Genomic DNA, 21872 nt, shown 5'->3' with positions numbered 1-21872 from the left:
GGGAATTTTTATTTGTGGAGTTGCTTGATGATAAAACCTTTGGTCTCGCATTGCTTCGTCCTAAAAATAAACTATATTAGAAAGGTATTGTTTTATTAAAATTTAATACTATTTAAATTTTGTGTGCAATTACTCCAAGAGTCTTCAATAAGTGTTTTGTTTGTCTCTATCCGAAAGAATCTTCAAAATATCTCCGGAGACCAACTGGAAATACTGGCTATTGCCATTTGAGACAATAATAGAGCAATAAATAAACATAATTCGAACGTAAGTTTTAATATAGTATTAGGAAATTACTATACAAGACATAAAAGTTGTATGTGTTTGCTCTGTCTCCTCATATAACCAACATACTTTTTGATGCATTGCTACAGATTTTTGAAAGAAATTTGATTGTAAACTAACACATACATACTTATTTTATCGGTTCCTACGCCATTTGAGAACGGGTTGATCACAGTCAGGCAGGAATCACCCAGTTAATAACGAAAACGACTGATCGTTCCAATAATCTTCTAAAACACAATATGGGTATTTAAAAAAATCATTTTACTATATGAATTACATTCTGACATATAATTATACAGTTTTCATAGCAGTGATATAGAAAATGTTAGTAGAAAAATGTTTCAGTAACATATTTTGTATTATTTATACGATACCTAAGCTACACAATTTAACACTTTTTATACAATATTTTTGGCATTTTTGTTATAAAATACTTCCGTAACGTATACAGATCAGTATTAAGCTACACAAGCACAAATCCGCAGTGACTTAAAATTACATCTTAGGTCACAGTAGTATTTTCATTCTTTATATTAAAAAGAAACATTTTAATTTCTTAAATAAAAGTCTGTATCACATTATGATTTCCATTATGGGAGGACGTAATCAGCTAGAATGGGTTTAATTAGGGGGAGAAACAGTGTCTGCCAGGCCTTTGTGAGGTAGCGTGGCTCATTAGCAGCGTACTGCAGCTAAAAGCGTAGTAGGCGGCCAGTCTAATGTACGTGTATCGCTGTGTTAGACGCTGGCCAACTCCTCCATAGAGTGGTGCAAGTTGTTCATGTTAGCAAACTTCCAGTCAGTGTTATAACAATACTTAACGTAACTATCTTGTTTGTGCTTAAATTAAGTTAAAATAATTGTTTATCAGTTTCATGGTAAAGTAGTTTATGAACACAGAATATTGAAATATTATTTTAGACGTTGAAAAAATGTACATAATCGAATATTCTCCACTTATATAAGGAAACATAATGAAAAAGTGCTTGAAAAGTTATAGCAGTCCTTCTTTATGCAAAGTTTTTGGTTGCTGTCTCAAGAATATCAGAATACATTCAATACCTCAGTTATAATAAAATGTATAATTATGTTGTATAGAAAAATTACAGAACCATACAAGACACAGTCATAACAGTTCTAATTTATGCACTGTTTTTGGTTGCTTTTTCAAGAAATTCGGATTATATTCTATAGTTTAGTTACAGAAGAAATCCTAATTATGTTGCATAGAAAAAAGAACAGAATTATATAAGACACAGTCATAACAGTTCTGTTCTTCTTTATGCACTGTTTTCGGTTGCTGTTTCAATAAAGTCAGAATATATTCTATAGTTCAGTTATAATAAAATTTATAATTGTGTTGCATAGAAAAAAGAACAGAACGATATGACAAAGTCTTAACAGTTCTAATTTATGCACTGTTTTTGGTTGCTGTTTCAAGAAAGTCAGATTATATTCTATAGTTTAGTTACAGAAGAAATCCTAATTACGTTGCATAGAAAAGAGAACAGAATTATATAAGACACAGTAATAACAGTTCTGTTCTTCTTTATGCACTGTTTTCGGTTGCTGTTTCAAGAATATCAGAATATATTCAATAGCTCAGTTATAATAAAATTTCTAATTATGTTGCATAGAAAAAAGAACAGAACGATATAAGACACAGTCATAACAGTTCTTCTTTGTCCACTGATTTTGGTTGCTGTTTCAAGAATATCAGAATATATTCAACAGCTCAGTTATAATAAAATTCCTAATTATGTTGCATAGAAAAAGAATAAAACGATATAAGACATAGTGAGATTTTACTTTACTATGTACGTATATTTTGAAATATAAGGACCCTGATAACCGCTGTGCGTCATTTGGGGAAGTCTGGACAGTTGATTATTTATTTATCTATCTGGATGCATTGAAAATACAGAATTCTGATCAGAGGTGACCAAACATATGTTTAGGATATCGGTTGATACAAGGCGCACAGCCTAATTTGGTATAGTACTATATCGCTTGTAAACGTTCATTGAAAGGCAATGCTCAGAATTTTCACAGAAAAAGTTGCTTACAATGTCTTTAAGTGTAAAACGTGTATGAAATGTATAATTATATCTTCAAAGGTTAAAAAAAAACCGTGAACTCTACTGACTGAATAGTTAATGTTAAGTGGTAGAGATTCCACCTCCTAATTCCACCTCTTTAATAAAGACATATTAGTTTGATTTAGGTTTTCTATTTCACTAGTTCTAATTTGTTTAAACAGAGTTATTAATCTACAAACGTGTATGACATAGTAACCTTCCCTTACACATTATTATTCTGTTAATCTACAAACGTTGCTATGCAATAGTTACCCTACCTTCCATATTAATGTTTCTGGAAACTTATATTATCATATACGTAAAGTGTCATATAAGTAATATATACGCATATATAGTGTTACGTTCTACACTCATATACTATTTTACTGCTTGTTTACAGCGCTCGACAAGGCTATTATTAGTCACTGCCGCCATTTACGTCAAACTCGTTTTTATAGCTATAATATGTACGTGGTATTTGCGACGACTTCAGAATGTTTGTGATATTAAATATAGTCTGTAAGGAGTGTTTAAAATCTACACTCTACCATCATACAAGCTAGAATGTAGTATGCAACAACACTCGTCATCCAAATTTAATAATTCCGCTGCTTTACAGTTGTTATCATGGTAACTCATATTATCAATATGCAAATGTTAGTTGACCTTATCAAAAAAATAGAGATGAATAGGTGCGGAATAAAAATGTATTAGCTATAACACACTGTATCAATAATGGTTAACTGTGATGAAATACATAAATAGTCCGCTTGCCTAAAATAATTCCGTTTACCTAGAAGAACAAATGGTACCAACATTATGTTACACTGTATTTGAGTAAAAAAGACATAAGTATACCATTTTAAAATATTTTCGAATGAGATAAGTTTCCATAACATTTGTATTATTACATGGAGTTTACTACTTACTAGTTACAGGTTAACACAGAATATCCACTGATTATATCCTTAACCTGAAACACACATGAGTAAACTTTCTTAATACTGATGCACATAAAAACATATTATTAACAATGAAAATTATTTCAGTCTTTAAGGGATCAAACTATTATAAATGTCTATTTGTGAATTTTTGTGCCACCTTCACGTTGATACGTAACTAAAATGTAGCTTTCATCATAATAATTACTCGTTAATTAAAAAATCTTTTAATACCTTTGGGGCAAACTTTGGAAGTAAAAATCCCCTTTTCCCAGCACACGAGGATTTTAAAACATTTTTGTATTGCGTATAAATATATAAAACCATAAAGTATTGTACACATAACGTAGCTAAGGTGGGAAAGGCTTATTCAATGCGAATGTTGAGTTTAGCTCCAGTTCACCTTCCTCTTACGTGCATTATCTAGGATCTGATTCTTTTTCACACTTAACTCCTGAAATCTGGAGTCGTAATCGTCTGAGGGATCCAAAAATAGTCTGCGATAAAGAACGAAGAAGCTCAAAAGTAACCCTCCGCATCGTTCCGACATCAAAAACACCCAGACTTCAAATTTTGCACCTAATAAGATAATGAGAATACCTCTTCTGTGACTCTCTGATATTGAAACGATACCCGGAGTTCTTCGTTCTCGTCCCCGAATATTTATCGATCTCCCCAGATGATTATGACTCCTGATTTCAGGAGTCAAGTCTGTGCAACAGAACCATATTTCAGATGTTGCACCTAAGAGAAAGGTGAAGTGGAGCTAAACTCAACAATCGCATAAAGTATTGCTCTGCTTTAGAAACTTATTGTACACACACACAATGAAATTTAGACAGTGTAAAGTTATTTATATTTATATTTCTAAGACACATTAAAAATGTCAAAAATGAAATTCATTTATAATATAAAACGGAAACATTTTAAAATAAATTCTATTAAAACCAATGTTTTCTTTCAAAGCACCAGTATCGGTGTTCTGTTAAATAAAATTAATGTAAGCAACAAAACAAACTTTAAATACAGCAGGGTCCCTCTTAACCGGCATCTGTTTTTAAAACCATTGACATGCTTTTAAATGGTCACCTAAAAAAAGAAAATAATCCTTTATAATAACAGGTTGTACAATTACATGACGGCAATGTTTCACCTAGAGGCTGTTATTTTTTGCCTAAAATGTTTTCCTTAAGCAGATTTCAGTTCATCTTGAGTTTCGATGAAACTAGTTAGAAAAATTGAAATATATATTATCGGAATTTTAAAAGTAACCGAATAAAAGAGACTACTGTATGTGTTAACATACTTACGAGAAGCCATTTACAATACCTACAATTTACAATACATCGGTAAGGCAGTATACCTACATTACTCGTCCTCCGGTTTGGTGGCGAGACGAATCAGTCCTCGGCCAGAAGAGTCGACTAGCATAGTCCCACTGACGCTGGTAAGAGGACGATCCTGGGCGTCGTACAGGAGCAGGGGCTTGCCATCACACGCCGCCAGTCTGTTGAACGTCGGCATCTTCGGGGCCATCGCAGGATCGAAGTCCTTGTGATTCGGTGTGCGGCCGAACATGTCGAAAACGGAGCAGCAGTCATTATAGTCGACAAGGGGTATGCCATCATCGTCGCATTTCATGAGGGGCTCTCCCTTAGCCGTCCGCAAAGGCCTTCCACGTCTGTCCGTGAGGGGGAGGCCATTGTGGTCAAACAGCTGTATGGCCTTTCCGTTGCTGTCAACGAGACAGTAGTCAAGGTCAAATTCCTCTTCGGATAGCGGGGCCAGAACAGAAGTTGACGTTTCTTCTTCAATCACAGGCAAGTTACACGGACTCTCAGATGACCTTCGCTTATAACTCCTTCTTAAGTAGGGAAACACTTCGCTATCGAAATTTGTGCGGGAGATTCCCTCTCCTTTCGCCAATGTCTCTTCACATTCCTCCTGGATGGGATTATCAATTTCCTCCCCACTCGTGTCAAAATATGTTGGTTGGTAATCGTTACAAGAAAAATCACATATTTCACCTCTTTCGTTGGAGTGTTCAAAACAAACATCAGACCCAAAGGAGTCATCGGAATCAAAACCATCAATGCCAACATCATCGTCACAGGTTTCTTCTTCTGATCCATACCCAGACGAGTCCTCTAAGAACATTCCGTCCGAACTAACGTTGTTTTGTATGCTGTAATTTTCTTCCTCTTTTACTTTCAAAAAGCTTTCCTTAATCAGTGATCTTAAGTAAGATTCGCCAACGGTAATTTTTGAATTACGCCCCTTGTCTGGTACATTCACAATTATCTCGTCTTCACAGTTGCCCTCTTTATAGGTTTTGACATTATTTGAAGATCTTTTCGGAGAAAAAAGTGGTTTATCAATCTCAGGTGTCAATACTACTGATGAAACTCTGGGATAGATAGGCTCTAGATTTTGCACCTCATAGGCTGTATTTATAGCCTGTTTCCTCTGCACAAGAGTACATTTGAAAATATTTCTGTTGTAAGCCGGGTCGGAAATTGGTTCAGTAATTTTTAAAGATTTAGCGTTGTTTATCTCTAGTGATCCGATACCTTTTGTATTATAAACTGCTTGTTTGGAATTACGCTTCGCTTTGTCAACGGCGAAAGACTTATTGTTTCTGCAATCGGCTCCCACAATGTTTTTCTGAGGTTTGTATCCAACCTTCCCTCGGCACATTCATATTTAAATCATACTTGTCTCCTTCATTCTTTTTAAGTAACGTTTCATTTGAGTCAAATGACTCTCCTACTTCTTTATCTTCCTTGTTGACTTTTGTATTATTCATTTTAAGGAAGTCACCCTTTAGAAGTGTTTCATTGGCACTCATGTTCACATTTTCCAAGCCTGTAGGTTGATCAATATTACACGAGTACGCCTGTGTACAAAAAGGTTTAAAAATATTTGAAGATGGTCCTAAATTTACTTCAGCCGTTTTCATAATTTCACTGTGTTTTTCTTTCAGTAGTGCCATTGTTGGTCTCTCTATTTTTACCACTTCTCCGGTACCATGGCTTAGAAAAATTGCGTTTACCATAGTGACCTTACGACCGGAGTCTTTACCCTTAGGGGACTTTGTTCGCCGTGGAAAAATGTCTTTGCCAGTTCCACCACTGTCGTTATGTTTTGTAGGAGCAAAGCTGAGAAAGGAATGGCAAGAATGAAATGAATCATTGCTGGCAGTTTCACTGGGCGGAATAATTAGGTCTGATTCATTAGTCCCTCCAAATTCTTCTGTATAATTGTTCTTATTCTTCAAAAATAAATCTTCATCAAGACCTATTCCATGTTTTAGGCGCTGGTTTTTCATAGCAATATTTAAATAGTTGAGAGCAATTTTAAGTTTAGGGTCGTCCGTATCTGGTATAAACGATGTTATGCCCATTTTGATAACAGGTTTCTGAGAAATAATCAGACAATATCACCAGTCACTTTTAATTCTCTTCACCATCGTACAAGCGAAAGCAGGTTACTTCCTGGAAAATGTGCTTTCGTTAAAAAAATGCAGTTTATGTGTAGTAGTATTTGCTATATGATAATAATAAACTGAAAGGTTTTAGTTAATAAGAGAAGTATTTATTAAATTACGTGATTCAGACATAAATATAAATTCAATGATTGCAATATCCCATGCCCTCTCCCACCGTTCATGTCATTACTTCATATTGATAAAGCCACTTTTAGTAAATACACATTCGATTTGGGTTTCATATTTATAACTTTTGGTTTAAATAACCGGTTTGGTTAGAATTTAAACTATCATATTGTAACTTGAAAAATTAATTTATAATATCTTCTTTTCATTACGCAAACTAATATTATCAAGAACTATGGGGCAAAATACTGTGGGACGATCCATGTGGCAATATTGAAACGCAAAGGTTAACATATTTACTCCTAGTGTACATTAAGTAGTAACGGCTATTTTTAAACTGGCTTTGTGTCATAACGCGACTAACGCAGTACACGTGTTAAACTATTTTACAATAATTGTCTAGCTATAATTTATTAGTTTACAATTTTGAGGTAAAATTTGTTGGGTCTGCCATTTTTATTTTGTTGACGGTGGTTGGGCCGGTAGCAGGTTCTAGCCTGCCTCTTGTATTTATCCACAGCCGCCAATTCTGGAATTTAACCTCTTGTCTGGAAGGTAAGACTACAGTTTTAGCTCCTTATCTCATATCCGGTGATTATTTCTGGTGGTTCCGATTAGGAAATTACGTCTTGAGGTTTTTGTTGCATGTGGTTTAGCTACTGTAGGGAGCTAACGTTTGATGTACCGAGGGAAACGAGAATAGTGAATTCCTTGAACTATACATTCTAAAAATACTCCGTTATACTTCGCCCACCACCTTAGGGCCAGCCTACCCCAGTTTCAACTCATCCACACTAAGATCATGTATCTTATTCAACTTAAGAGTGTCATTTTAGCCGTTGCAACAGTATAAACCTAGTGCATTATTTAATCAGTAAACTTAATTTAGGTTATTGATAACACAGTTGATTGATATATACGTATGTTTAAAAAACATGTATAGCGCCTATTTCAATACATTCTTATTATTTAAGTATATTTCCAATTTATGGTTAAAAACTATTGAACGTGATATCAGTTAGGCATAGCAATCAAATAACGCAGTTTTATATTGATTCAGATTCCTTTTGTCTGAAAACTAAAACTTATCTTTATAAATCATTATTGATAAGAAATTTTGATAACATCTTTACAGAACACAGTGCTGCGACGCAGCGACTGTGTAGAAATGTTTATATTTACTCATAAATGATCTCTTATACATTTGCCAGTCTGTTTGCAATAATTAACAAAGTTCAAGAGTATTCAAATAACTTTTTATCAAAACAGTTTTTGTGGAAAATATTTAGTGGGTGTAATGTGTTTACTCTTAGATATTCACTAAATCCTCTAAAAATCACTACTTAATAGTTTAAAAGTTTAACTTACCATAGTTTTCAGTCAGTAATACACGTTGAGTGAAAAAATAATATACTTAATACATTTTATAGATATTTAATTAACTTATAATTTGGTAACAGGTCCCAACAGAAATTTAGATGTTCCAAATATGTTTGTTTGTGTGTTTACTTCACCCAAATAGTAAACAAAACTGAAGGTCAGTAATAACCGTTTGAATCAACTGTTTTACAATAATGGCATAGTAGTTAATAGTCAACGCATGAAACATATGATAAAATTACTATTCGGATACAGATTTGTTTGATAGAATATGAAAACAGTGTTTCCATATTTAGTGCCGTAGGACCAGTCTGTGCTTGGAAAGGCAAAGTAAACCTACCTGGCAAGGAAAATATGAAGCATAATAAAATGATAGTACTGTGATGAGGAAAGACTTAAAAGGCCTTAAAACTAAAAAGAAATAATTGGTCATACTTAGCAACATTATGTCTGCAATAAAGAAATGTAATTGTTTGGGTTTGGACCACATTTCCGTAAAAAATTTTATTTTATATCTCGAAATGACAAAGAAACCCTTTATAAAAAGCTAAATACTACGAGTTACACGCAAAAGAATGTTTATGTTTCTTTGAGTTCCACGTACTCACCAACGTATACAAATAAGGTATGGTGACTGGAAATGTGACCAAAAGGAAGGTTCGTCTACCACTTTTCCCATTTTAGACTATTTTTCCTGCAGGTTTAATTAGGCAACACACCGATCTAACTCTTTCGATTGGCGACTCAATGAATTTTATGTTTCAGTCGTCAAATATTCATGTATAAAATTTCGGTTAGCTTCATGTTTTTATATTATTCCGACACAACATTTTGAGTTTTTCGGAAGTGAGTGCGAAATATGACGTCGGTGGGTACTTCCAATTACCTTTTATGTCAAAATGCTCCAAATTGTCTACTATACAGAGTGTCTTAAAATTTCAATTCGTTCTCCCACGTATTTAATTTTATTTTATGAGGGGTGATTTACTTTGAGGGATGTTTATATAACCAATTGAAGGGTTTTCTGGCGTATGGCACAGTAACTGGTCTGAATGTGTCTTTCATACTGATGACACCAATACGAGATGAAATATCAAAACCAGCTACTGGTATTCCCACAACTTCCCATTGGGCTTCGGTCAGACAAAACCTAATAAATGCTATTTTTATCATAACTGTTGGTGTTTGTTGATTTGCTGAAAAAACTTGTTTTATGATTTCGTGTTGTAAGTTCTCAAAATAACTAGAGATTGAATGTTTTTACATGCCTTACAATAAATTTAAATTTAACTTAATTAAACTGTAGAGGTTTTATACAACACCTAAAACTTTAATTGGTCACTAAATTTGATAAATCAACATTAGACCTTTAGTTTGCGCTATTCTTTTTCATTTCGTAACTGGAAAATGAGCGGTCACTTGCTAGGCGTTCCTATTTAAAAAGGATGACTTACCTCAAAAATTTCTCATGTGAGGAGGGCGGGAATGGAAAAAACTCCTCAGTTGGTCACATAAACATTCCCCAAAATTAAATCACTCCATCTCTATTCATAAGAAAGTTAATTGGGGGTGGGGGAGTTGGACTGTAAAGACATCCCGTATAATTGCATCCAAATGGGTGTATTACCACATTCACTGTATAATTGATTACCGTAAATGGGGTTCATGCTCTAATCATGCTGCCCCCCATACATCATGACTTCATGTGATATCGGCGAGTTGTGACTGAATTATCAACCAATCCCAAAATATTCATGCCTTATCATGTGTTGGTAACACTGAAATAAAATTTCATATGATTCGCTTCACACCGTACTTTCTTCATTTACGTGTTGTTCTGTTGCCAATATGGTTGAGTACTAACCAAGTAATGAACTTTACTATTTCATTTTATCAAAGAATCGAAGCAATAATTTTCTTTGGCACAAATAAATGTTTCTATGAGGTCAAATTAAATAATTTTGTTATATTTATAGTAAGAATTTTCAGATTTAATGAGCATTAGATATTTATAGCAACAGTTAGTGTATAAAAAACGGTTTTAAATATTTTATTACGAATATAAAATTTACTGGTATATGAGCAACTACTATAATGAAATTGTGTATATAAACCATTTCCTGGTTGTGAATTATTCATCAGTTATTCAAAATAAAATGTTTTCCAAACATAAAGCTCTTTTTGAACTACCAAAACCTTTATAGGGGTAATTGTTATGATAATAGTTAAAGTTTATTTACTGTACATACTAAACCAGATTCATAGTTATATACTGTTCAAAAACGTCTGGTGAACTTGAATGAATAAAGAGCACGATAATTGACACTAATATACAATAGGTTACTTTAATACTGGGTAGAATTTTGCCTTTGTATATAATCACCATACCAATAGGTACGAAACACAAGAATTCATACACATTTACATAGAATATAAAAACAATTATACTATAAGTTACATGGATTGTATAAAACCATTTTAGCGCTTGTTAAAATTTGATTATCTTACTTTTTAATTGAGACTTCATTTTCTTCTCAGTTTTAAGAGGTACAATTCCAAAAGCTGACAGCAACTAAGGGAATCTTACGGTTTATATTTACAATTGTGGAATTTAGTTTCTAAATACAAAATAGCCTATTAACGGCCAGGGTAAGAATGTGTATTGATGTAGTCTGTGATTGTATCGTTGCAGTTATGGTTAACCATAGGAAAATATAATAATGGTCACCAAAATCCAAATTTATTAACATGCGAATTTGATGCTACCTGCATAGAAATGAAGCATCATTCAACAATTCAAGATAGATAATATATTTTCTATAGTACAGTACATACAAGAGATATTGTAAGGACAGTTTGACAAAGAGACTGGCTATAATGATATTTTTTGTTATTTTGAAATGTCATTAATAACAAAGTTTTTGTAACCAACCTTCTAATTGTAACTGGTGTATCCATGATTAAAACTTTTTCAGCACCATAAAATCTATGTTTCTACTTTGACAAATTACAAAACTCGTTGTATATTATCTATCAAATTTCCTAAGAACTGTCTGATTAGCAGAACAGCTTCTCGGAAGTCCATTATCGGTATCAGGGTTAACGACGTACACCATAGTTAGTGAGCTACTGTGATATACCATCTTGCTGCCATCTACAGGTATTACACGCTATAACGGGCTCTTTAGTGTAGGCGATATAATGAAGGTGATAAATCAAAGTATAATTGCTTTTGTGAAGGAAAACGCTGAAGTGAAATGTTTTAATCGTATGTATATCAGTGAACGGTCTACCGTTACCTCAAAAGAAAAACTTTGATTACGCAAATTTAAGCGGACATATTGAAAGATAAATTTGTACAATTCAAAAGTATTTGTCTATAGTACATTTTTTTGTGTTTCAAAATATAAGAGGCGTGTAAAAAGCAAAATACAACACTTTATATTTGTATATGCTTCGGAATACGATCATCGATTATAATTTTTAAGTATAGCTGTGGTATGTCTATAAACGTTTATAACGGGTGATGCAAATTTTGGGATTGAAAGTACATGCCAATTACAATTTAATATGTGAAAGTTCTAATGGATATTTGTCACGTAATCGTTAAAATATTTACTAGGTGAGACAGTACAACCCATAAAATTCAAGTAAAAAAATTCATTAATTTTATTTTTATTAAAACACATACATAAAGAATTTTCAATATCTTTTAATAAAATAAAATTTATCCCTGATAACCTTAATATATTAAAATTTATCGCTTAAATAAGATTTTTTTTTTTTTTTAAATTTACAGAAATTTAAGAGAAAATGCCTGTATTATAATATGCAAAGGAAATTCCTATTTTACGTTTAAATGAAAATGTTGAAGTTTAAGTACAAAAATGCAGTATTACTGAATGTATTATTAGTATTTTTGAAAAAAATTATTTCAGAATAAGAAACCCGCTATCGATTGACTTAGGACTATACCACCATGTCTTAGTGTGGGTCGAAGCAAAAATTTGTGATTAATGTAATTGGAAGGTAAGATTTACCTGAAGGTTAGTAGACATCAGTGAATTTCATAACTTTAACTAATTTAATTTACTTTTATACAGCCTTTTTATGGCTTACGGTTGGATGAAGATGCAATTCAGGATCACTGTACCTTTTTCAAGAAATTTAATAAGCTTTCTCTTAACGATAAGAGAATAAATATATCAGGTATATCACATATAAGATAGCTGTAAAATAGTTTGCATTGTTATTTAGTTAAAGTCTAATAAACGCTAATATTGGGATTGTGTGTTTTGATTTTACCTATTGCTCAAAACAAACTATATCAAAATCAAAATGTTATATAAGCATAGTTTGTGACCATAAACACACAAATCGTGAATTGTAAAGTCATGCGAGATAAGTAAAGACACATCACAGCAAATACAACGGCAGTGCGGGACAGTTATGGGGATTTATTGACTTTATGTCGAGTGAGTGCGGTGAAAGCAATGCATTGGTGAATTCTCTCTCTAAAACTCAACTCAAGTTTTAAATGTAGTCTCTTTTTAGACAAAATACAAAAAATTTTAGATATAGCTGTTATAGTATAATAGTTTAATCATATAGCCTCTCCCCGTTATATTTCATGGTGAAGCAAAGAGGAAAAATATAACCTATAATCGTAATAATTTATATTGTTGGTTTGTCTGTCTATGATTTATAATAGGTGGGTATAGCGTCCGTGTAAAATATTTTTACATAGGGAAAATTATGGGGATTTATTGACTTTATGTCGAGTGAGTGCGGTGAAAAGCATTGCATTGGTGAATTCTCTCTCTAAAACTCAACTCAAGTTCTAAATATAGCATATGGGGGGGGGGGGTGGGGGGGGGGGGGGGTGGGGGGGGGGGGGGGTGGGGGGGGGGGGGGGTGGGGGGGGGGGGGGGTGGGGGGGGGGGGGGGTGGGGGGGACCTTTCGTTGTAAAATTGTACGATTATTAATATTTTCAATAACTATTACTGGGGAGAATTATTTCTGGAAGTTATTTCACATCTCATATCATACTTGTAGTTATAAGATAAGTAACGATTTATCCAAGCACATGAAGATAAAAGGATGTTGTACATTTATTTCCATACAAAAAATGTGAATACGGTATTTTGAGTTACGTATTAATTTTTTTTCCATTTCCTTCTTCGAAATAATATGGAACATCTAAAACCAACAAATTTGCTTGTATTTACATAAGTGATTACACATTATGTGTCATGTTTTCAAAGCCAAATCACACTAGAGATGTATATAAATTAATTAGTTTCAAGGTTAGTCTATCTCGTTTAAAACTTTATTAATTTAGGAATAATTTTGACTGAGTAACTTTGTTTTAATGTACTTTTGGTATAATTTGTAAGTACATTTTAATTTGGTACAAAAATTTAATGGAACAAAATTACTACTTGTTTGTTAGAGGATTTGGGTGTTATTAATTACATTATAACATTAATGTTTAGTTTAAACTACGTACAAACTTTTCTTAAGCGCCTTGTTTGTTATTGACGACAGAAGCTTTGGAAGGATATCAAGATTTCGGACATTAACCATCGTTACAAAAGGTATATCAAAACGTTTCGTGAGTTGGAATCCATCCTCTTCGTCAGGTGCGGGAGTATTAATACACACAAAAATACAGAACAGGGAAGTGTAAAAAGGGAAAGAAAAGGTTTCAAACATAACTTGGACAAAAGCTAGACTCCAAGCTCTATTCTTTCCCTCATTTTCTTTTTCATGTTCTTTATTTTTCTATCTCCCCACCTGAAGAAGAGGATAGATTCCAATCCTCAAAACGTTGTGTTATACCTTTTGTAACATGTAAAGCTGGCAAATTCCTGAAATCCTGTTCTTAAGTAATTAAATTCCTGCAATATTACCGCCTCACTCTGGAGAGCAATATTCAGTAAACTGATGGGAAAACGAAACCGGCAATAATACTTATCTGCCTATATTAGTGATTTTTCAGAGTTTTAATCGCCTTTTGAACTGAAAACTATATTTGTTAGTCCAAAGGACATGAACTAAAGCATTATTAACTGTAAATTATGTATGGATTGAACCTCGTGATTACTTCGAAAAAGTCATAGGTAGAGAACACAGTATATTAAAATCAATGGAGAAAAGGAAGCAAAGTGAAGAAAAACTGACTGCCCAGTGCTCCGAAACCAATGAAACAACACGTGTCATAGCCGGTGTACCCGTGCGCGACCAAATGCACACAATGTGTGGTTTACCACATCCATTTGTATTAATTCACACGTAATTGATCAAGACTAATGCGAACACGTACCACCTACAAACTGCAACCCCTACTCAGTCCCGGCAGAACCACTCCACCCCCTGTTGCGTGTACTGGTAATTTTATTATTCGGTAATCCACCCTTACCATTCTCACAGGACAAAGTGATTTGTTTCACAAAGTGCTAGTGGTAAATACATGTCAGTTGCAGTGTCGTTAATGATGAACTATGTTAGGAGAAAACGCGAGTTGTAAGTAAGTTTGATTAATCGCTAGGAAAAGTGATTTTGTTTTCTAAACTATTACATAATAGGACATAATTTTTTTTTTTAATTAATATTCACTAGTTTGTCCCAATTAAAAGAAAAATCTATGTTTTTTTTATGAATAAAATTCTGGTTTAATATTTTTCTGCTTGTTGATTATGAAATTTAGTCATGAAAAGGATAGTCCATAAATTCAGCATCTTTATAAAGGCTTCTGATTGCGTGGTATGTATAAATTAACAGAAACAGAAATTATAAATAGATTACGACAAAGTATTAAGGAATTAATATTTGCTAGTTTCTGACTATAATAAATTTATCCAAATTTTTCTCAAGAAATGAGGCCATTACTAGAAAATAATATGTACGTGTCATGATGTTGTAATGAAAATAGACTTTCTGTCAAACAATCCTGCAATGTTGTCTTTTATATGTAAATTTTATTAGTAATTTGATATACATAATAATTCTCAGGCCATGGAAATTGCGGTGAAAATCACTTCAGGTCCTTACGGTTGTTACAAATAATACAAATAAAAAACTCCTTTTCATCCATTATAAATGAGTAAAGTGAAACTTAATTTTAAGAATAATTAATTTGCATTATGAATCAAATGCAGACATATTTCCCTTGACACAAAAACGATTTTAAATGAAAACGATTGAACTTCCGTAATTATCGTACGTAAACATTACATTTTGTCACTATTTGGGTTTCGTTCGTAACAAAATCCAGAAAGAAATATTGTGTCGGGAAACATTTTAATTGACGTGTGATTTGTAGTTTTTGAAAAGTAATTTTATTTTTTTATTCGACTAATTGGTTTTTTTATTCTAACAGGCAATGCGTCACTATTAATGTATTGCTTTTTCATGCAAATCTAACATATTTAGACAATGAACATTGAAATGTTTTCCCATAATTATGATAGACGGAGCCTTTGTGAACAGGTTGGTAGATGTATTAGATTGTAACATAACAGTTGTCTGGTAAAATAGTTTTCTCCTCATTAAACACGTATGTGTAAGAGTGATTGATAGTTAGAGTGTTTAAGGTTTTCTAACAGTTTATTTCAAAATTGTGTTTTGTGTATTTTTTTAAATGATTATATAAATGTTTAAGCACAAATACTACTACCAACTACTAAAAAGTTTTTATATCTTTAATTTAAAGATCATTTAGGTTAATAATATCTTTATTCCTAAGGAAGATATGCCAATCAGTGATATAGTAAAACTATTTTGTATTCTTTATTCTTTTAATTAATAACTAGATTACAAAAATGTTCCTTGAAATTCAACATTCACAACGTTCTTTTGCAATTTATTGTATAAATGCTACAACAGAAATTTAAATATCGACAAATGGTGTAGATATTGTCCTTTTAAACTTTGAATTACCTGTGATTTTATACACGTAATAAAACACTTTGTTACTAGATTGAATGATTTTATAACATATTTTAAAATATTATTTCCCTAATCCATAACTCCACGGAATTAAAGGAGTGTTTCTATGCATATTTAAATAACAGTCTGATTCTCTACTAATATACATGTGCAAATATAAGGATATAAGCTCAACATAACCGAGTGAATTACTTCCACGCAATAAAAACTTTAACTTCGGAGAACATGAGTTTATAAATCTCAAAGATGTATTTTTCATTTCAGGAGGGGAGCAAGGAATGTGAGCAGAATGTTGTAAGGAAGTGTAGGAATATATTTGAAATTATCACTATGACGCTATTCTGTCTTTATAGACCACTGAAGGGATGATTTTATGTCCTGTTGACTGAACTCTTCGTAGCGTGGGGTGTGGGGGAGGATTCTACGTGTTCATTTCCACAGATCTCCGATGATGAGGCTGAGCTCTTTTGTTGCCCTATAAAATTTTACAGCCAACTATAGCAAGAGCAATATTATGTCAAAAGTGTGTATACATAATTAATCATAACTATACTTACATTCTTTATTTAAAGTTTGTAATGTACGATAGAAGTTATGAAAAGATAACAGTATTTCGTACATTTACCATGGTTCTAGATTAAAAAGTGTATTAAACACAACGTTTCGAGGATTGCAATCTATCCTCTACGTCAGGTAGAGGAGTATTAATACATACAAACATAAATAACAGCAAGTAGAAGAGAAGTTAAAGAAAAGGGTTTCAAACTCATCCTGGACAAAATGTGGACTCCAACCTATTTCTTTTCCCTTCTTTCTGTTATATTACTTTTGGATATGTATTAATACCCTCCTCCACCTGATGAAAAGGATTTGACTCCAATCGTCGAAACTTTTGTGTTACAAAAATAAAGATCAGAAATATGTAAAGAAGGGAAAGATATAGGTTCAAACAAACCCAACATCTGCTTGGAGTCCAGTCCCGAGCACCTGCACTGTTATCAGTACTTACTTACATCTCAGTATTTCATCTTAATAATACCAATAAACGTAAATAATATTGAAAATATTAACATATTAATAAAATCTTTAATCTAATTGACAAGCTCCAGCTGGTTACTATTTGAATACGAGCAAAGTATTTTAGTAAAAATATGTTGTAAAATATAAAAGAGTGGTGGAAGTAGACTCCTGAAGAAATTGCAGATTAAAATTTGCCAACATAAAAAAACAAGATCGTTTGCGAAAATAACATTAAACTATTTTGTAGGTTATGTAATTATGAGAATGTATTTTTGCTCCTAAATTTATGATCGGTCACAGATTTTTAAGGGTCATCCAATGATGGATAGGAGTATGCAAGCGCATGAAGTTCTCAGAAGCATGAGCCCATGATGGTAGCTATTTATGTGCTTATCGCCTAAAATTAACAATCCTCAATATTGTTAATAAACCTTTATAAGTATTTATATAAAGTGTTTCATTTATTCATCTGTAAAATAGGAGGTTAGTTAATCGAAGACCTCTCATTCGATTCCAGAATCTGCGTCAGTATCTGTAATCCATACATATTTTAGGGGTGAAGATAAAAACATATTGAATGATGCGCAGGTTGACAGCGTCCTGATTCTTGTGACAAACGACCGGTCTCTAGTTCTGTTGACAAATTGTCTCTATCACATCCAACTTTACTCTCAAATTATGAATAAAATCAATGGAGCTCAGTTCGATATGAACCCCCTAGGAGTACGTAGAATATACTTACTACTTTAGCTTTCTGATGATTGTGTTGTTTTCGATTCCCTTAGAACATACTTCCAATAGAGAAATATTTATCAGTTTTAAACCCCAGTTTTTGTATCTAAAATATATATTTTTGTAGGAAATAGTTGAATTTACATGAATGAAAATAACTCAGATAAAAACTTAGTTTTCCAGCAAGTAACAAATGAATAATTCCTAAACAGAAATTAGATTTTTTGATGGAATTGGAACATAATTTTACTTTAGCTTGGCTGTTTATTCAATTCGAATTGTTAAAACACAATCTGATTTTGCCCTTTATATCGTTAGAGTAATTTCTTCCAGACAGAAATTTCCTGTCAACAATAGCATGTTTTTGGTAAATGAGAATTGGTTTTGGTATCAAAAGGTATAAAAGTTTTAAGTTATAACTTTTTTCTCAGACCTAATTTATCTTATCGTTACATAATTAAAATCAACTCTTAAACATCTAAATAGGTGTTAAATCAGCATCAGCTAACTCAAAAAGTTATTCTATCTAGAGGCGAATTCCAGGTCTATTTATCTGGTTGTCTGTCGGTCGGTTTTTAATTGTAGTAAAAAATACAATCTGCGAAAAAATAATCAATTCGATTTGTGTGCTCTTTCCATAACCCTGCAATTTGACCTACTCAAAGTAACGTTGCGCAAGAATTCTTTTAGATTCTATTTTATTGGTAAAACATTTTTTAAGGACTTGGCTTTTAGCTCGTTTGTTTTGGTTTACAATGATAATCTAGATATTTAATCAGTAAAAAATAAAACAAATTATAGGTGTATTATTATTGTGTATATGGGTTATGCGATAGAAACATTGCATACTCTTCTAAGACTAGACTTTTTGAACATAATTATTTCTATATGCCCACTGTCCTCTAATAATTCACTAAAAAGTCACCCTGCTTAGGCTTTGGTCCACATACACGAACCTTGTTAAAATGTTAACATCTCATTTGTTATCTTTCGTGTTGAGTTTTAAAAACCTACAACATGGCGTAATTAAAAGGGTTTTCCTTTAAAAGCCGATATCGATTGCCTATTAGTGTCCTATTGGCAGTTATGAGTGCTATCCAAAAACGTTTCATTTCCACGATTTAAACCGAAGAAAAGCTCCATTCGTGTCGTGTTGTCCAAACCTAAATGGAGCACGATGGCGCAACAACTGCCTAATTAAAGCCAGGCATCAGCAGAGAGCAGACTCGTATCAGCGCAATCAGCTTGTGTAATGGAATCTGTAATTGCTTACGTATCTGACTGTTACTGTAGCTCCATGCCCCAATTACACTTTTTATCCGTTTACTAAATTAAAAAAGCTTTTTAAAATGTGTCCCTCGGTATTTTATAAACGTGGTACCAGTCTTATCATTTCCCTCTCTCTGTACATGCTGGATGTGTAAAAGCCCATTATGTTCATAATGGAAAATAAGCAGTACGTTAAAATCTTCACATACCTCATTGAGTAGTAAAATAAAATAAATGTCTTTCTTAGTTTTATCATGAAGATTATTGATTATTTTCACCATTACTTTATTATCTAATACATAGATGTCTGTTGCAGGTGATGATACTGTTTGGTGTTATTTTGAATACTTCGTAAGTACACCTGTTTTATCTATTCCATACAAGAATTCTTTCAATTTATATTCCTTTTTTTTGAAGCCTTTTGTTAACGGAACGACGATAAGCTCAAAACAAAACAACCCCCCCCCTCACCAACAAGCATCGTTTTGACATCAGAGACACCCAGACAACACCGAATAGTGCTATCTAGGTGACTCCATGGAATTTGGCTGAGCAATCAAGAACGTGTTTTTTGATAACCATCATTGCGTCGAGAAAATTACTAAATCATGAAATTTGTTAGCTAACTGACTATAGTCATTTTAAATGTTATAAAAACGTTTTATGTTTCTGTAATTTTAAAACTTAACTTAGTGACCGACACATGTAGCCTAACTATCCATGAAATATCTCAAGAGTAATTTATTTTTCAAATTAAATTTTTGCTTGAATTTCCATATCTTTGTGTATAAGGATTAGTTCTATAATGGTGCATGTCCATCTATAGGATCTACCTCGTCTTCATTGAAACCTGTCACTCAGTAGGGTGTCAAAATTGGTATTTTTCTGCTGGGAATCAAACTCTCTTTTCTGTATGTCTTTCCCAAGGGTATATCAAGAATGAAATTAATTATATACTTGCCATCCACCTTTGTGTAGCCTGTTAGTAGGCAATGATGTGGTGTACTCCTAATTTGTAAAAGATAAAATAGGAATGAAGTTTAAATCAGTATCATAATAAAAGGAACTAACTGGAAATAATGAGATTGTTAACTTCAGCTCTATTTCACCTTCCATTTAGTGCAGCGTCTAACGTTGAACGCTGTGTGATTGTGCGCCTGATGAGACAATGAGAACACTACTTCATCTTGATTACATTTGTTTGTAGTCTAGGTGTCTCTGATGTCGAAACGATGTAGAGCGTTTGTTTTGAGCTTTTTGGTTCCCAACTGTTTCGGATCTCTTCAGATAGATGTTCATTCCAGATTCAAAGAGTCAAATCTGTCACAGCGTTAGACTTCAGACGCTACACTAAGTGGAAGGTGAAATGGAGCTGAAATTTACATTCGTATTGAATCAACCCTTCCCTTGTTCTGCGTAACTGGAAATAACTAAACCTGACACAATGTAAAATCGAACAGCTGGACATAAAGTTACAAAATATTCTTGATAAAACCTCCCACTGTGTCGGCCTCCTCCCCACGAAATAATTCGCTACATACGCAATTGCTTTGAGGCCAAAATCCAAATAAACATCAGACCCTAGTGAGTGTGTAGTCCATATATTACTAGTAGTTTAGTAGTGTTTACTTCCTTACTAAACAGAATTTAAAATCCTCGATAAATTTCTTTAATTTTTACGTCCTGAAGTAGGTTATCAGATGCTTCACGCAATGCAATGTAAAGAAAGTTCTGACGAATTATTTTTACACAAAGAAATTCACATTGGGTAAAAAAAAAAAAAAAAAAAAAAAAAAAGTGATAGTTAGACTTTGTAGATCTTATTCTATTTTTACTGCCTTTTTACTCAAATTTCAGATCCTTGCCTCGTCACTGAGGTTTGCGTTGGGTCTAACCCTCTATTCCACGTCCGTATGAAAACCGGGAGCCGTAATCAAAAACTATTATTGGAAGATTGATGTATGTTTATTTACCACAAAGGGGGAGGTTTCCCCACCATTGCGTGCCAGAGAGGGGTAGGAGCTGCCCAGTCACCGATGTTAGTCTATTCGACCGACAGTTACGTTACTATTAGAAAAAGATTATGTATAGTAATTTTTTTTTTTAATACAAAAATATAATGTTGCAGAGAGAGCTTGTATTGGCTACTATTAACTTAATTACCTTTAAAAACACAAAAAATAATACTTGAAAACTTTTATTTTTGTGAAACCTTTCGATAGCAAGGCTATCTTCGTCAGACACATCACAAAATTAAATACCAAAAGTAAATTTGATTTTAACAATAGTTTAACATATGTTCAGTTGATTTTAATATTAATTTGTGATGAAGTGATTAAAATAAATTAAAACATTACTGGAATTATACTATATCAATTTTAAATGATATTTTTGTAATCTTCGTGAAAGTAATATTGAATTTTGTATTGGTCCATCTTCTTTGTTTGCTTGATTTATATAATATGATTCCTACGCATTTAAATATCTAGGTGTGTTAACGTGTTTTAATAGTTTTAGGTGTTTTTTTATATAGTTTAATAAATTCTTTTCTGTTGAAATTAATTCGGAAGAAATTTTATTTATATCTTGTATGAATTTTT

The 21872-nt window shown here is 32.7% G+C and overlaps 2 protein-coding genes across 3 annotated transcripts; both read right to left on the bottom strand.

Annotated features, from left to right (window-relative positions):
* Positions 1-496: 496 nt before the first annotated feature.
* On the bottom strand, positions 497-5985 carry LOC124364158. Of its 2 annotated transcripts, XM_046819406.1 has the most exons (3): positions 4675-5985; positions 3296-3339; positions 497-515 (listed from the first exon to the last, which is right to left on the bottom strand). In XM_046819406.1, exon 1 carries the CDS (start codon positions 5462-5464, stop codon positions 4676-4678), a length of 789 nt encoding a protein of 262 aa, XP_046675362.1. In that variant the 5' UTR covers positions 5465-5985; the 3' UTR covers positions 497-515; positions 3296-3339; position 4675. The 2 variants fall into 2 exon arrangements, with proteins under 2 accessions (XP_046675362.1, XP_046675361.1); XM_046819405.1 differs by lacking the exon at positions 497-515 and having other exon boundaries at positions 3176-3339.
* Positions 5937-8434, bottom strand: LOC124365320. Its single transcript, XM_046821293.1, has 2 exons — positions 8289-8434; positions 5937-6801 (listed from the first exon to the last, which is right to left on the bottom strand). The coding sequence occupies exon 2, from the start codon at positions 6708-6710 to the stop codon at positions 5937-5939; it is 774 nt and encodes a 257-aa protein (XP_046677249.1). The 5' UTR covers positions 6711-6801; positions 8289-8434.
* Between the last annotated feature and the right edge of the window lie 13438 nt (positions 8435-21872).

The sequence above is a fragment of the Homalodisca vitripennis genome, chromosome 6 (assembly GCF_021130785.1).
Source record: "Homalodisca vitripennis isolate AUS2020 chromosome 6, UT_GWSS_2.1, whole genome shotgun sequence".
Lineage (NCBI taxonomy): Eukaryota > Metazoa > Arthropoda > Insecta > Hemiptera > Cicadellidae > Homalodisca > Homalodisca vitripennis.
The sequence above is the reverse complement of the archived record's forward strand: the minus strand, read 5'-3'. Positions and strand labels throughout refer to the sequence as shown.

Bases quoted from the DNA above. Each gene is read 5' to 3' on its own strand.
- LOC124365320 (XM_046821293.1), bottom strand. From the start codon at position 6,710: ATGGGCATAACATCGTTTATACCAGATACGGACGACCCTAAACTTAAA.
- LOC124364158 (XM_046819406.1), bottom strand. From the start codon at position 5,464: ATGTTCTTAGAGGACTCGTCTGGGTATGGATCAGAAGAAGAAACCTGT.